Source organism: Juglans microcarpa x Juglans regia, chromosome 8D (assembly GCF_004785595.1).
Source record: "Juglans microcarpa x Juglans regia isolate MS1-56 chromosome 8D, Jm3101_v1.0, whole genome shotgun sequence".
In the NCBI taxonomy this organism is placed as follows: Eukaryota; Viridiplantae; Streptophyta; class Magnoliopsida; order Fagales; family Juglandaceae; genus Juglans; species Juglans microcarpa x Juglans regia.
The window spans coordinates 11,709,978-11,727,875 of record NC_054608.1 but is presented as its reverse complement, the minus strand read 5'-3'; the positions used below and the strand labels follow the sequence as shown (position 1 = coordinate 11,727,875).

Here is a 17,898-nt window from a genome sequence, read left to right as displayed (position 1 = left end):
TCAGCAATAAAATGCACTTTCAGGTAATTTCACAATCACAATCGCAAAACCTTAATAACACAAACACAATCACAAAACCCTAATGATTCATATAACTTGAATTAATTTCAAATAACTTAAATAAGTGAAATGAAAAAAATATGGAGGAAAATTACCGTGAGGAATTGAAGAAAGAGAGACGTGAGGTGAGGCCGTAAGTTCATGCAGGGAGGTTCGACGACGACAGTGATTCCGTGAGCTCATGGTATGTGCGACGACCGATGAGGGGAGATAGAGAGTGAGGTAGAGAGACGGAGACGAGAGGGCAGAGTAGAGGCAGAAACTAGAGAGGCGGAGACGAGAGACGAGAGTGAGGAAAGGCCATAAGTCCGTGAGGGGAGGTGCAACGACGACAGTGGTGCCATGAGCTCACGGTATTTGCAACGGCCGGTGATGGGAGGTAGAGAGACGGAGATGAGAGGGAGACTAGAAAGGCGGAGACGAGAGTGAGGAGAGGGGCGCCGTTTGAAATTGTTTTAGGGTTTATGCCTTATGGTATAAATTGGAATTGTGAGAGGAAACAACACCATTTCCTTCAGTTTCTACTTTAATTATTATTTTTTTCTTAAATGATAATTAAAAAAAAATTGATGGTTTGGGAAATTGATAATTATAATTTATATATATTTGTAATACCTTTAATACATAGTTAATAGTTATAGACTATAGTGATTTGGTTATAGTGATTAATAGTGATTTAGTTATAGTGATTACTAATTAGTATAACTATAGTCTATATTAGACTATTATTATTAGTTATATATTAGTATAGCTATATAATATATTAGACTATATGATAGTATTAATATTAGACTATTATTATAGCTATATATTAGTATTAGTTATATATTAGTATCAGTTATAGTGATTTAATATAACTATATTAGTATAAGTATAACTATAGTCTACATTAGACTATTAGTATTAGTTAAATAGTTATAGACTTATATATTAGTATAGCTATATAATATATTAGACTATATAATAGTATTGATATTAGACTATTAGTATAGCTATATATTAGTATCAGTTATAGTGATTTAGCATAAGTATAACTATAGTCTACATTAGACTATTAGTATTAGTTAAATAGTTATAGACTTATATATTAGTATAGTTATATAATATATTAGACTATCAGTATAGTTATATATTAGTATCAGTTATAGTGATTTAGTATAACTATATTAGTATAAGTATAACTATAGTCTACATTAGACTATTAGTATTAGTTAAATAGTTATAGACTTATATATTAGTATAGCTATATAATATATTAGACTATATAATAGTATTAATATTAGACTATTAGTATAGTTATATATTAGTATTAGTTATAAACTTATGTATTAGTACAACTATATAAATTATTAGACTATATAATGTATTAATATTAGACTATTAGTATAGCTATTTATTAGTATTAGTTATAAACTATATATTAGTATAGCTATATATATGATCAATTAAATTTTCATTTTTAAGATTAAACTTTTATTTTTAATAACATTATCTTATATATAATTATATTAATAGCATATGATCAAATAAATTACAAATGTTCATATTTAAGATGAACATTTTATGTTATAATTTATAAATTATAATATGAAATTATTTCATATATGATATATAATTATATATATTATATATAAAAAATTTTCAAATAATTATACATTATATATAAAACTTATATATATATAATATTTTGTATAATTTTAATTTTGTATAAAACTTATATATAAAATATTAATTTATATATATAAATATATATTTTATCACCTGGTCCGTTCCAGTCCAGTCCAGGAAATCCTAAAACCGGAACCAGATCGGGTCTGGCCGGTTTGCACATTATAAGAACCGGTCTCGGTTCAAAACCGGTTCAATCGGTCCAGACCGATTTTCTTGTTTTCCAGTTTAAATTTACACTCCTAGTAGCAGTATAGCCTCATTTCTATGATAAATGATGTTTTTTCTTCGTTGTCGAGGTTCATGTAGATCTGGTTTACCCTGAATAAGCATCCATGAAATTCAGCATGTTGTGGTCCCTAATGGAGTCCACCATCAAGTAGATCTGGGCTAGAGAGAAGCTGTTCAGGTCAGTGAAGTTGACACACATTCTCTATTTGCCATTCTCCTTCTTCACCAGCATGACATTGGATAACCAGTCTGGGTTGTGTGCCTCTCGTATAAACCCTGTACCTAAGAGGCGGTTGACCTCCTCGGTAATGGCAGTGCATTTCTTGGCACTAAAACTCTGGTTCTTCTACTTGACCCTCTTGGCCTTGGGGTCCACACACAAATGGTGTTTTATTATGCTGTGATCGATCCCAGACATGTCCTTGTGAATCCAAGCAAACAAATCTCGGTGGTCCGCAAGGAGCTGCTTCATGGCTTGCAGCAAATTAGGTCCCATTCTTCTGCCGATCATGACCATGGTCTCGGGGTGGCTTGGATCCAGAAGAGCTAAGTGGTTCATTTGGCTCCACTTGTCCGAAGGCCTGCTTGTCCCTGATTTCTTCTTCTCTAGTGACGAACTCAAGGGGAGGTGGCTCAATGTTGTCGCCACCCAGAGCTTTCACCACATGGACCTCCCCTTCACCAGTTTCAGCTCCTGCACATAACACTCGCATGCTAATACCTTCTCGCCTCAGATTTCCCCCACTCTTATGGCTATTAGGAGCTTCACTTTTAGGTGGTAAGTTGAAGTTACTGCCTTCAAGTTATTAAGGGTTGGCTGCTTCAGTATGGCGTGGTATGATAAGTGGGCCTTTACCATTATGAAGTTGGCCATTGTGGACTTCATGTGAGGCGCTTTGCCAGCCAGGACTGACATGGTGATGGTTCCCATTGGCTGAACCATGTCCCCAAATAACCCTTTCAATGGTATGGGTGCCGGCTACAGTCAGGCGGGGTCAATCCCCATCCAGATGAAGGCATCCTAGAAGAGAATGTTTGCAGAGCTGCCATTATCGATAAAGATTCTCCTGGTTGTGAAGTCTGCCAGAAGTATGGTCATCACCAAGGCGTCATCGTGGGGGTAGAGGACCCCTTCTTTATCAGCTTTCCTAACTCTGAACCTATTACCCTATCTGGTCAGTATTGCGCTAAAGGGCGAGGTGCTCCGCCGCCCTTCTTACTATGAAGGAGATGCAGTCTGTGGTATTGTGAGATCTGGTCCGGTGGTAGGCGTAATAGCAGCAGCCTCTGCCTTGGTTGTTAGCTTCCTACGTAGTTGTATGCTTTCTTCCTGTACAGCGTGACTCTGTCATATCGAGGTCCTAGGCCTCTCAACGTGAGCGCCTCATCCTGCCTTCTATCTTGTTGTCCCTTCCTGGCCTTCTTGGAAGCTTTGGCTTTGCCTGACGCCTTGACCTTCTTGTCGGCCTATTCCAGTTCTGTCTTCTTAGTGTCAGGGCTCGGAGCGTGTCTTTAGCGTTGATGAAGTAATCGGCTTGATCCATGAATTCTTGCAGCATGATGGTAGTTCTTCTTACCAACTCTTCCATACGGGTTCCGGGGCCATACGCCTCCCAGGAGTGCTGCTAGGGTTCTTTTTTCATTCTGGTCATTCGTCATCATACACTCTCTGTTAAACTTGGCAAGGTATGTTTCAAAAATTTGTCCTCCCTTTGTTTGACGACTATGAGGTACGCTGTCAAGTGCCTTCTTCTCCTACTGGCCATGAACTACGTGAGGAATAGGCAGGCTAGTTTCCTGAAGTTGTCGATTGGCCCAGTTCCAATGACCGTAACCATCCCCTCCCGTCCCCTTAAGGTCAATGGAAAGGCCTTGCAAGCAATTTCTCCTAGGAAACTGTGCAGGGTCATATGAGCCTTGAAGGTTTCTAGGTGTTCAAGTGGTTCCCTGGACTCGTTGTACATTTCCATTTGGGGAACTCTAGATTTCAATGGTAGAGGCGCCGACATCACCTCAGTACTGTAAGGTAAGTTTGTGCTAGTGAGCAGCTGATCCACCGATGAGGAGGCGCCCATCTTCCTCGCCTTCTCCTCATATTTGTCCATGACACTATGTAGCTCGTGATGCACCTTCATTCTTTCTTCTTCACCGGTGTTCACCTTGCCAACGCTCCGTGATTTTTCCTATTTGTTCCTACTCATACTCGCCTCATTTTGCAACTCAGTGTTTTTCTCCTCAAGGCCTCATTTTGTTGGCGAAGATTCTCAACTTCTTCCACCATCATCCTCATGCGTTCCTCCATTTCTACAAATCTTCTTTCCATGTTCATTGATGTTGCTTCTTGTTCGCGGGTTGTTTATGAACTCGTAGTAACGGGCATACGAAAGACACGTTGTGTCTATAGAGAACCTATAGACGGTGCCACTGTTAATGATGTGTTTCATACACTAGGGCTAAGCTTCAACAACCTAGGCCAAGATTTTTCTACTTGCAATTAAAGAGGTGAATGTGGGCTCAGTGGTGGTCTGGGGAGTCTCCAATGCTAAAGTTGGTACTTCTTTTTCTTGGAGGATTAGAGACTTCAGAGAGAGTTATTTGTACCTAGAGTTTGACTTTTATACGAGGTATTGGGAACATCCCATACCCTGTCTTAAGGGTCTGCATCAGACCCATAGTTGTCAAAGTCATGACCTTTAGTGCGGCGTGGGGTGTGAGGTGGTGCCATTAATGTGGCGTGGCTCCCCAGGTGGAGTCTCAACGGTAGAAATTCGGTGCGGTCACTTCTCCTTCCCATTGTTAGAGAATGGAGGGTTGTCTGTGTTCTTCGTTTACTTGCTGGCATAGATCTTTTAATGCTATGTGTCACAGGAGAGTGTGAGAGTCGGTGCGTTTTGTCTGCCTTCGCCCCTCCCCCATTGTGGTCCGGATTTTGTTGGTGATTCTTGGGCCATAGGAGAGGAGCGATTTGGCCTGAGATAGGCTTTAGTGTCTTGCCCAGGCCCAACCCAGTGGGGTAGGAGGGGAATATCCCCTCCAATGTACTTCTTGAAATGATAAAAGATGCTTTCTTTATTGATACTTCTTGACTTAGATATGATAATAATAGAATGCCAAATTAGTTACTACCATCCATGCTGGGGTCACTACAAGGGGTATCACCTTTCCCGGCAATTCATTTTCACTGGAAAAACTAATAAAATCGCTGCCTATCACATTTACCAGCGATTTATAAATCGCTGGTCGTTCGCCGGTATTAAAGCCCCACTTTTGATCTACTCCAACGGAAGCCAAAAATTGTTGGGAAAAGATTTTCTTTACCAGTGATTTTTATTCGCCACAAATAGTACATTTTATCGCCGCAATTGCAAGATACGATTTAGTTGTTAATTGTTGGGAAAAATTAATTCCAGCGATTTAATTTTGTCACTAAAAGTAAGAAAATCGCCAGAAATATACTTTCCTAGAGATTTTATGAAATCGCTGCAATTGACTAAATGGCTTTGAAATAACAATTGCAGCGATTTTATTGCGCTGGTATAGATCAATACCAGTGATCTAAATATCGTTGCAATTGAGTTATTGGTTTTATGAACTCAGTTGCAGCGATCATAACATCGCTGGTATTGGATTAATTACGGCGAATTATAGTCGTCACGAAAAATAAAATAAATCGCCGCTAATTCTGAGATATATTCCAATGGCTTGATTAAAACACCGGAAAAATTTTTTTGCGGTGAATATTATTTGCCGCAAAAACCCTAAAATGCCGCTAAAAGTTATTTCCTGCGATATATGATCGCCGCAAATAAGTTTAATGTACCAAAAAAATTCCCGACGACTTTTAATCGCCGGAAAAAATATTTCACAGAATAAAAAAAAAAAAAAATCCATTGAGTCATCATATTAGTGAAATAATTCAAACCCAACAAGAAGAATATATTTCCATTGAGTGATATGATTACTTAAGATATTGTAATAAAATATATTAAGTCATCATATCACTCAAAAAGTGCAAGCAGTTTCTTGGGTATCGTCACCGTTTGGAGCCAAGGCAATAATTAAATTCAAAAAGTGGCTCTTCAAATGGTGAGTCTTTGATGGATAGTTGGAGCACTCTTTGTAATAAAATCCAACATGAGGAACTGGAGGAAACAACTATAAAAGGGTAAAAACACACACATACACACGTGTATATATATATATATATGTATATAGAAGGGTAAAATATCCTATATGACTGTTTTGGTTCTTACAATTAACGTCTCTAAATTTGTAATGTTTCTAATCACATCCCCAAGCAATTTTATTAACACAGTTGGCACAAGAAATGAAAATTTCCTTAGCACTTCAATTCTCCAAACTTCTTACCCTATTGTTTACCTAACTAGGTCGGGTGCACTCAAAATAATGTGTTTATCCTTAATGATCCTAGTCCTTGTTCTGTTCTTTCCTTGCATGCTTTCCACTAAACAAATCAAAAGAAGATCTAGGAAAGCAATGAAGGAAATAAAGTGAGAAGTTAGATCTTTTAATTTACATTATATGGCCACAGTTACATTATACATACACAAACACGTGGGAGATACAAGGAGAAACACATGGGAGATACACAAACGCAGTTCCACGACAATATCAGTCATCATTTGCTATCAACAACTTGAGTAAAATGGGAGATACAAACTCTGTAAACAGTTAAGAATTTCTCCAAACCAATTAAGAATTTCGCTTAATTTGCGATAAAAGCTACTTTCCTATATGCTGGTAAACAAAAATAGTGCTCTGTTCTGGGTTGGCTTACGGCGTTGAAGGGGAGGTAGTGGAGCATGGGGGTGGTCCCACGACCGTGGAGGAAGGCGGCTCAAGACTTGTACAAGGAGCTTGAGCGAGATCTGTGAGGAGGAGAGCAGATCGACGGTGAGAGAGAGGGAAAGCTTCGGTGGAGGGGCTGGTGACCCTTGGGGGGGTAGCTACGCCAGTATATGGAGGAGGTGTGGCGGCTGAGGACGTAGCGGCACAGGGAACCCAAGGGAGAAAGGACTTCGATCGTGAAGAGCGAGGGAGAACTGCGGGAGAGAGAAACCGCGAGGGAGGGGATTGGCTGGGTTGGTTGGCGACGGTGGAGATAGACGGTGAGGGTGGGTCAATGGCGGCGTGCAGTGGCTACTGCGTGGAGGCATGAAGAGTGGGAATCAGGGGAGAATAGGGATTGGGAAGAGACGGGAGTGGGGGAGGAGACGGCTTGAGGGAATTAGAGGAATGAGGGGAAAACACGGGGTTTTTAATTTTATTAGTTTTTTCTGGCGCTATTGATTCACCGCTAATAAGAAAATTACTTTTACAGCGAACCTATTCGCTGGGAAAAGTATCTATAACGGCGATTTTTAATTCGTCGGAAATAAAAAGTCGCTACAGGTACGATATTCTATTGCACCGACACAAATTGTCGCAAAAGATACAAAAAGTCGCTGCAAAAAATAAGCAAGAAACTCTCCTTCCGCATTCGTCAACTTTCGGCTGAAATTCAGCGGCGATTTAAAATTTGCCGCAAATAAGTACTTTTAGCGGCGATTTTTTTTGCGACGATCTTAAAATCATTGGAAAAAGTCTAATTTCTTGTAGTGGGTGTTCGGCTGCGGGTTGGGTAGAGCACCTCTAAGGTGGACGAAAATAGCCTATAGGTGATGTGATACCCTTAATGGATAGATTTAAGAGGAAAGTGAAAAATATCACATTTTTGTATATAATCCGAATATACAATGTCTTTTTTTTGTAATTTAGAGTTAAAAACTCCTAACAATATAAAAATGCAAAGTGTGTCAATCCCAATTTTTAATGATATGATATGATCTTGCAATAGGATGTAAGTATCTACGCTCCGGTAAGACCTAATTAATAAACAATTACCTAATAGAAAAAGAGATAAGAGAAAGCCAAAGTGAAAGTGAAAGAGAACGATTTGTATAGTATTATATAGGAGACTTTGAAAACTTTCGGAAAAGAAGCATAGTATATGCATACAACTCAAACTTTATTTTCTTTTTCAAAATCAACTTGTCAAAACTCGAGAATTAAATGTGGGTGCACTTCATATAAAATACATAACTCAAAGAGGAGTTCTAATTTTTTTGAGGGACATATACACTACAAGAGATTTCAATATTTGGGACATAATCTTTTTTTGGATGAATTATATTTCGCCCCGAAAAGTGAACAAATGTTCGAGCTTGTGCAGTTAATGATATCACAACAATTTATGCCACCGCAAACTTAGAATTTGTTCTCTTAATTTCCAATTTTTGCAATTATTGAACTAAGGTTCCATTGTTAAGACAATATTTGAATACTTGTGGTTTTTTTTTAATAATTTAATGTGGTTTTGTTATTAAAAGATTTTAAACTCGTATTTTATTTCCAGTATCGTTGATAAGTGTTTGAACGGAATATCTGCCGTTCAAATGCTAATAATAATAAATCATTCATAAATTAACATTCGATCATATTTATTGACAACCATTTGAATATATATAAACCTTTTGATTTGAAATTAAACCCATCACTAGTGTTTGAATTGATTGCTACTAGGTTCAAACACATTGTTGGCCTGAGTATTCGTCAAAGTTTCACTTGAACAAGGCAAACGGACTTTTGAACAACAACTCAAATGTTTGAACATGATTGTCTTGTTCGAATACTTAATCCATTTGAATAGAAGCTATCAAATTCATGTCATTCGAATTACATTCCCGACCTTGTCCGAACAGAATAATTTATGTTCGAACAGTGAGTCTACATTCAAACAAGCTTTTAGAACGAAATGTAAAAAATCGTTCGCATGAGTTTCGAACGGATTAGACAATTTTGTCTCGTAAAATATTTTGGGATGAAACTCAAGATCTTTAGAGACGGAATTTTTGGGATGAAAATCAAGAATCTTGCTTATAAACTTTGGATCCAATACGGGTGGCGGCAGGGGCCCGCCCGCCTCCCTTTACCTTGCCCCGCATGGAGGACCCCTAGCAGGGGCGGGGGGCAGGGCCCCGTCCCGCACCCTCCCATATTTATAATAAAAAATATTATTTTTTATATTTATATAAATATATTGTATATAGATATACACAATTAGTTAAAAACTTGAAATTGAATTCAAGTTAATGGATTGCATTGGCCTCCTAGGCCAACCTTTATATAAGATGTCAAACTAATACAATAGTTATATTTAAGCAATATGAGACTGTCAAGGCAATCCAAAATACAACTATAGTGAATTTGTATTATTTTTTAATAAAATTTATAATTAAATTCTATTATAATTTGGGTCTAAAAACAATTTTAGACCAAAAAAATTTATAAACCCAATAGATCGCTGGGTTGAGCGGGCGACGGGGCGTGACGGGATGCGATTTCAACCCTACCCCCGGGGGGCCCGGCGCCGCCTCCAGAGGGTTGGGGGTGGGGTTGAAAATCCTTTTCCCTGCATGGTGTAGGGCGTGGGGCGGGGATGGGGTTCCCCCACACCGTATGGTGTGCGTAGCACCCCTAGGGTCCAGGATGTCATGGGTTGAAGTAGATCTTAGGCCCAAGAATTAGTTGGTCAAGTTTCATTGAATTTTTAGGCACATAATTTGATAAAAAGATTAGTACTACCGTTTTAGTTAGAATTTTCAAGAGTTTTTGGTGTGATAAATTTTTTGTGATGATGTGGCGCTAAGTGGCCTAATTCAAACTAGACATGTGGCAGCTCACTTTGCCTCCTCATTCTTAGAATTCTACTGCCCCAAGTCATCTGGATATTGACTTTTGATGTCCCAAATTGCATGTTTAGATTAACTCTTACTTTATACCTTCATGAGTTACAGGCAAAAAGATCCTTCGTAGGATAACTTCTTCGAATTTTGTCTCCTATGCTTTGCCTTGTGTGCTCTCCACCAATGGAATCCACTTTCTTTGGTAAGACGTCTAATCATTTTTTTGGCCAGCACGCCCATAGGATTTTTGGGACTATCCATTGGTCAAAAAAGACTAGGAATAATCATGTGGAAGAAAGGCTTGAAAGCCTATATATGGCCGAGCCCCTTCCCCAATTAAGAAATTTTGTTCTTTCTTTTTGCTGCATTATACCGCCCCTCATCACCAATGAAACTTGGAGCTTTTTGCTCAGATTTAGATGTATTTTGGTCAGTACAATTATTAGGAATTTAGATCTTGCCAATGATTATAAGCAGCTGGAAACTTGAGTGGAGGATATGGGACTAGAGGCCTTTGCCGAAATCCTCAAGCAAGCAATCTCTCTTCTCTCTTCTGCAGCATGCCCCTTGCCACCAATAGAATTCTTGCAGTGTGATTAATTGCTTTGCCAAGCTTTTGGTCGGTAAAATCATCTGATTTGGATGCTCATGTATGCTATAATACTTGGAGATTTAGGTCTGATTTATAAATGAAAGTGGACCTATATGTTTAAGAAAAATCATCAAGGTACATAAGAATGTGAATCAATTATCAAAGGAGTAAGGTTGTCAAGCATGTAAGGTTGTGAAGCATGTTTTGGATTCCAAGCATGTAAGGTTGTCAAGCATGTTTAGGAGTAAGATGAGTGATGTTTAGCTATAATGATTTCCCTATGCTTAGATATGAACGATTATAACTCAAGGTTTCAGTTTTTATCTATGATCTTGCTTAATATAAGTACGCTTATGTGTAAAGGCTTCATGCTCATTGCATATGTTCTAATTATTTCAAGCTATTCACATACCATGCTTATTGTATATGTTCTGATTATTTCAAGTCATTCATATGTGATGCCATAATTAAATTTCATTATCACTTGTCCGTGCAATGATGCAAAGAAGTGTATGTCATGTATTAAAAATGAGTTTTTTTTCATGACCCACTGCTATGATAGAGAATTATCCTAGTGGAACTCTCATGTCCACTCTGGAGTGATTGAAATTGGAGTGGTATCCATTGAGTTGACAAAAAACAATCAATGACTTCGAATGAGATCGTAACGGTCCCGGAGCGAAGGTATGAGTACTCTCACTGGTGGGTGCTTTAAAGTACTCATGGTGAATGTCGTTTTGTGAAGCCTAAGTATCTCTTGAGATGAGGCCACAGGCGGCATCAACATATGGTGAAGATAACCAGTAGGTGCACACAGTTTATAGAGAACCATGAGGTAACGTCATGTATATATAAGTAAAGATGCAAGATGCTTCATGTATGTTATGATGTTATAAAGTTCTATGAATTTTTGAAAAATGAATTTGGATGAGAGAAAAATACAGTTCCATGAATTGCAAATTCATGTCCATGCATACATACTCATGTTTACCTTAATCATGTTTATGTTATCTCTGTGTATATTTGTGGCATAACTTACCAAAATTTTATAGAATCTCACAATGGTAGTCCCACTACCATTCCCAAACTGGAATAGTAGAAGTATTGATAAGACACAAAGAATTCGAGTAGGATGGAGAGGCATAAACCAACCTGGTCGAGGATAGTTGAATACGAACTTACTTTTGATAAAAAAATATAATTGATCATATTCTACTTGGAACTTGTTCTACTATTTATGGTGAACATTAGGGAAATGAATCAATGATCAAATGGTGTTTTTCTTTTCTATGGAACCTTTTGAAGCATGACACATTGATATGAGTTTTGTATGACTTTTGGGATGACAGGTTAAGTTGAATTGGAGGATATAAACGTAATTTGGAAGACAAGTTAAATTTGGGATATGTATTTTCCTTTTGGTACCAATGGTTACTTAGTCGCTTTTGAGTATATAACATTGTATTGTATGTACCAATACTTCAATTACCGTCAAATGTCAAGCAGAGATTGGAGGCGTCACATAAAATTTCTCTTCCCAAAAAATATTTTGGTACAAAATCTGTATATGGTTTTGAGAGAGAGGAGTCTGTTTTCAATCTTGTAATCTTTAGTTATGCAAATCTTTCATAATTTATTCCTAATTTTCAGTCAAATAATCCTCGGGTGTGCAAGTCTCACACAGACTCTTTATAAACAAAATTGATTGCACGGAAAGGAAGTGATTTTTTTTTTTTTTTTTTTTGCATTTTTAATAGTGGGATCCATTGTTTTATAAATAATTTATACGAGATTTGTATATTTAAAATTTGTATAAAGCATTTCTCTTTTCAATATTGCTAATAACGTGCACTGCTACACATTAAGGTTTAGGAGGTGGGATGAGATACAAAATTCTCATCTTATCTCATCTCATCATCACACATTTTTCAAATCCTCATACAAAATGTAATAATGAATTCTAACTTTTTCAAATATCAAAACAATAATAATATTAAAACACAATATTTTAAACTCTCAAACAAAACACAAAATTCTCATCTCACCCTCCAAACCTGCCCTTTTTTCCCTTTCACCAAATCAACTAACTTCATTTCATTGTATAAGATTATAATTAAACTGTAAATTATGTAAAAGCAATTTTGTTGGGCAAAACGTGCAAATGCTCACGACGTTGGGCAAAACGTCAGCAAGTAATCCGACCCGGAACAAGTGCGAATGCTTGAAGCATCATCGTAAGCGTAACTGTATGCCGTCGGACAAGAATTCTTGAATATCTCCGAGTACCGAGTCGGCAAGCAAGTCTGCGGCGTCGAGTATCCGCCGGTGCAACAGAACTCGGCCGTGTTGAAAGCCGCGCACGCACTCCTGCACGCGACAACCGAGCCTGAGTCGGAGACCACCTGCAACTCGGGAGGGCAGTGCCTGTTTAAGTCGGCGACACATCCTGCGTACTGACAATCACCGGTTCCCCCGGTCGCCTTGACGCTCATGCCGACGTTGTACCCGTCGACCAAGCTGACGTCGTAGAAATCCATGCCGGAGGGACTCGACGCGATGGTAAATTCGGCTAACGTGGCGGGTGGCTGGCCACTTAGGGAGCACTTCAGCGAGCCGCAGTCACCGGTGAGGCATTTTCCATTGCCGGAGGCATCGAAGTGGCACCTGGTTCGGCCCCAGATCCTCCCGGACCAGCCAGGTGGGGAAGTGAGCTGGACTGATTTGCTAGGTGCCAGGGAAAACCCACCGTCTCCGAGGATGAGCCCATTCCCGGAAAGAAATCCGGGCCACACTGTGTATGGGCATTGATTCAGGACTGTAAAAACTGTAGCTGAAGCCGAAGTACCTGCAAATTCATCATCGCACGCAAAAGAAAAAACTTCTTAGTTCTTTCAGTACTACTCGAAAGTTGAAACTCATCATTCTGAAAAATCATAGAAACAAATAATAACCGTCTTAATTTCTAAAGTTAAAAACAAGCTTTTTTTTTTTTTTTTTTGGTTTCAGAAGGGTTAAGAAGGGAGTCACCCAATGAGGATAGAAGGAGAAGATGAAAAAGCTTTGAGCTTATCGCCATTATTAATGGTGGTACCGTTGGTGTGTGTGTGTGAGATAGAAGATATCAATGGAGAGAAAAAGGAGGTAAGTGTGGTTGTCACTCAGATTGGAGGCCTTCGTATTTGTAGTAGGATTGGCGAAAGACTCCGCCATTATTGATTTCGCATTTTCTTTTCGTGAACGTTATTTTATTGGGAATGTGCACATCTGGAGGATCCGAGGATGAAGCTCTACCAACTTGTCTGGTACGTATGAGATGACATCCGTGGCTTTAATTAATACAAATGATGTTTGCAGTGCGCATTTAAAAAATAAAAAAGAATTTATATGAGATTTATATAAAAATAATAATAATTTTTTTTTTTAAAATGATTATACGATACTTACACACTCTACAATAGAAGTGATACTTGCATGGTGCTGCGTGGGGTTGGCCCGTCCTTGCACCACGCCTCGCACCATGAGGGACAGGGGTTTTCAACCCCATGATCCCCTGCCCCCGCCCCTGCCCATGCCTCTTGTGCCGGAGGGTGGGATCAAAACCACCCCCCGCCCCGCCCCCCGCCCAAGCCACAATCTATTGGATCTAAAAATTATTTTTTTATCTAAAAAATTATTTTAAACTCAAATTATAATATAATTTAAATTATATTAAAATTTATAAATACAAAATTAATTTAAACTCATTAGAGTTGAATTTTGTATTACTTTGGCCACCTAAGCCAACTTTTATATAAAAAGATCAAGACAATACAATAGTCATACTTAAACAATATAAAACTTAGTAGTAAGTCTCACATTGTTTAAGTATAACCATTATATTATCTTAACCTCTCATATAAAAATTGGCCTAAGAGACCAAGACAATCCAGTAAGTTGAATACAATTTTAAGTTTTCAACAAGTTGTTTATATTTATATACAATATATTTATTTAATAAATATATATATATATATATATATAAATGTAATTTTAATTTTTTATATTGGGGCAGCAGAGCGGGGGGCGGGGAGGGACCCCATGGGGTCAACCCGACCCACCCCTCCCCCCTTGCTAGTGGGCTTCCATGTGGGGCAAGATAGCGAGGGCGGGCCCCACTACCCACTCCTACTCCTACTCCACGACTATATGAATTCATCTATTACATAATAAAAGTATACAACACTATTACTTGGCCATTTAGAAATGGAAAATCCTAGGCCCATCGAGAATATCCTTAAGAGTGGGTATCGGTTGTACTTTTTCATTGTTTACATAATAGTTAAGAAAGTTTTTTGTAATGATTTTGTGAACTTTTTTTTTTTTTTTAATTTTAAAGTGTTTAAAAAAATGTTTGAAAAAAAGCAAAAAAAAAAAATTACATGATCAGTGCTGATTCTCGGTGATCCTCGTGAGTGTAGCATCGCCCTTTAAAAATTTGTTAGATATGGTTTCAACAAAAAATATGTAAATAAATTTGTTGGAAATAAAATAAACTAAGGTCTAGTCCGTTAGAAAGGCCTAATAAAAGAGGGAAAATATTAGTTTGTCCCCTGGATTTGTCCTCAGGGTTTGATCTCTAGTACATTTGATTTTTTCTTTTCTCTTTTCTTAAATGTTTAAAAAAAACGACTACTAGTAAATTTATGTATTTATTTTTTAAAGAAATAGAAAGTTATTAAAAAAATATTTGAAAAAAATAAGATTATCCTAGGGTACGCCTAGCGGCAAGAGTTGGATGACAATATCCATAAATGAAAAAAAATAAATAAGGATTACCAAATATATAAAAGTAAAAAAGGATTCTATAAAGTCAAAAGTGATATGCAAAAATGTAAAAGTGACGTAAAACAAATAAAATTTAGCTACAAACGGATTAAGCATAAAGCATAAAGGAAATAGGACCTCTCTCTAGAAATTATACATAGACGTTTAATCAAATCTAAAATATAATATAATAAAATATTATTCTAATATAATAATGGATAGTAAACGTATTTTATCTTATTTTATCATTATAATTTTTCTAAATTCTCATATAAAATATAATAAATAATTTAAATTTTTTAAATCTCAAAACAATAATAGTAAAAAATAATATTCTAATAATATTTCATTCAACTTTTAACTTTTATCTAAAATCATCTTATTCTATCTCATCTCATTATTAGAACTGGCTAATGTAATCCTATTCTATAACTCATTTTTGTCGACTAGTGCTGAAAACCTTCAACTTCGAAAACTGGTAAAAACACAAATTCAAAACCGTGCAGTACATTGTTTCTCTCTCACTATCCCAACAAAAACCAAACCAAATGATGTTTTATCTAAACAAGCCCGATTATGAGTAATTGATCCATTAGTGGTCCTTCAGGTGAGTGGTTTTGATGACAACCAACCACACATTATGTCCAATTTCTGACATGATATTGTCGACTTATATTGGCAAGAGGAATTATAGTTATCATCTTTTACACTACGCACCAATACGTAATTTGTCGTTTTATCAATATATATGCTTAAATAAAATAGTTACATGTTAGTATATAGTATAGAAATGATAAGTAACATTTCTCTCGTAATGCTTTCATGTTCGATTCAGGATAGGTGAGGAGATATTGAACCAGTGTATGCGACAGGATGATGATTTCAATTTGAATGAAATGTAAGCATTGAAATCAGACATGGGCATGCTTTTGGGTACTGGACATCTTTTTTTCACGACCAAAAAATAAAAATAGCACCCACACACACTATAAGGAATTACTTAGGTCGTACGTTATAGTCTCTCCCTCTGTTTTTGTCGTAGCAAAAAAATAGTAATTCTATGTATAATGTACATGCTTAGTGTGCATATGTCCAAAAAAAAGTGGACTCTCTCACCTACCATAAAAAATAAAAATAAAAAGTGACTTTTTTCATGGAGGCTCGATCTTTACCTGAATCTTGTACAAATTATTTTCAAATAGAGATAAAATCTTACAAAGATAATAATCAAATTAAGTTATTGAAACATCAATTTTGGTTTGATTATTATTCTTATCGAATATAAATGGATATGATTTTGATATTATCAAAAGATTTATTTCATCTCTTCACTATGTAATTTTCCCATAAGAAAATCTATCCAGTATGCCTTCTTTTAATACACTCAGTACATCGCTGATGTAGAAGCCTTCCACATTAACTGCTAAAAATGATTGGTCTTTTTTATTTTTTTTAAATTTATAATGAATCTCACTATAAGTGATGTGTTGCATACCAAACTTCTTTGTAGCAAAACTCTTTATCCCTCCCATTTTGGATGATCTTCTTTTTCTTTTCCCTCATCAAATAATTGACAAACCTCAAGGGAATGAGCTTTAACCATAAATCCATCCCTTGGTTATTAGCTCTAGCAGTGGAATCAACTTAGCTAAACTTTGGCTAAAATTTAGCTAGGTTGCATAAAACTAACTACAATAGACTCAATATATCTACAGTGTTTTTAACCAAAATTATTTTCATTGGCCAGCCCCAGTTTCTGGCCAAATCTTATTTTGGACATAAAAAATTACTCTTCCCGCCTGCTATTCATCACACACGAAGCTGCACAACTCCAACCAAAAAGAAACCCAAAAGCATGAAGGTCGACAACAAAACTAGTGTCCCAAACTCAACCATTTCCGCCAAATCCCAAACTCAATCGAGCAGTTGTAGCCAAATGCCTCCTGGTAAGCCATGCCGTCGATGTCTCCCACCCGCTGCTGAATGCCTCCTGGTAAGTCACACTATTGTTGCCTCTTTTTTTTTTTTTCGTTTTACTCTTTCTCATTTTTTTTTTTCAGAAAATTGAATTCTCTTGTAGTTTCTGATTTTGTTTCTACTTCTTCTCTTTAACTAGGTTGATTGTGATGCTCTGTGTGGGAAATGGGTTTCTAGGTTTCGATCATCTTCAATGGGTTTCTGGTTTCGATCATCTTGGTCCAAATATATCATTTTATCTTATAGTTTTCTCCATTTCTCTACCTATCTATATATTTTGACTCTGAGGCTCCAGAAGTGGTAAATCTCAATTGTGTTGAGATTGATAAGAAGTTTTGGTAATTGGCATGTTTGAGAAGTCATCATGTGAAGACGCATACAATGCGATCCATGTATTGAGAAATTGATAGATATTCTAATTACAATTATAATTAAAATAAATGAAAATGTCAAAATTAATATTTTAATAGAATAGTGATAGATTTGGAGAGTTTGTTATTTGATGTTGTTGAAAAGTGACTAACTAAATTTTAAAAGGTAAATTTCCTAGTCAAAATTAGGCCAAATAATTAATATTTGCAATCTATGTATCCATGTCACTGTGCGCCAAACGCCTTCCGGTAAGTCCCACCATTGGAAAATATATCCGTTGGATGAATGTGGCCGTTGTAAAAAAAAAAAACCCGTTAAAAAATTATATCCGTCGGAATAATATGAATGTTAGAAAATTAATATATATTTTTTTAATAACGAATAAATATGTCAATTACCATTAGAATTAAAATAAATAAAAATACCAAAATCAATATTTTCATAGAATAG

General features: G+C 36.8%; 1 protein-coding gene across 1 annotated transcript; it reads right to left on the bottom strand.

The window, feature by feature from the left end:
- Nucleotides 1–12,350: 12,350 nt before the first annotated feature.
- LOC121242032 (pathogenesis-related thaumatin-like protein 3.5) lies at nucleotides 12,351–13,454 on the bottom strand. Its single transcript, XM_041139915.1, has 2 exons — nucleotides 13,324–13,454; nucleotides 12,351–13,141 (listed from the first exon to the last, which is right to left on the bottom strand). Exons 1-2 carry the CDS (start codon nucleotides 13,370–13,372, stop codon nucleotides 12,462–12,464), a joined length of 729 nt encoding a protein of 242 aa, XP_040995849.1. The 5' UTR covers nucleotides 13,373–13,454; the 3' UTR covers nucleotides 12,351–12,461.
- Nucleotides 13,455–17,898: the final 4,444 nt, after the last annotated feature.

Bases quoted from the DNA above. Each gene is read 5' to 3' on its own strand.
- LOC121242032 (XM_041139915.1), bottom strand. From the start codon at position 13,372: ATGGCGATAAGCTCAAAGCTTTTTCATCTTCTCCTTCTATCCTCATTG. The intron at 13,142-13,323 runs GTGACTCCCTTC...ATGAATTTGCAG, and splicing joins TCTCCTTCTATCCTCATTGG to GTACTTCGGCTTCAGCTACA.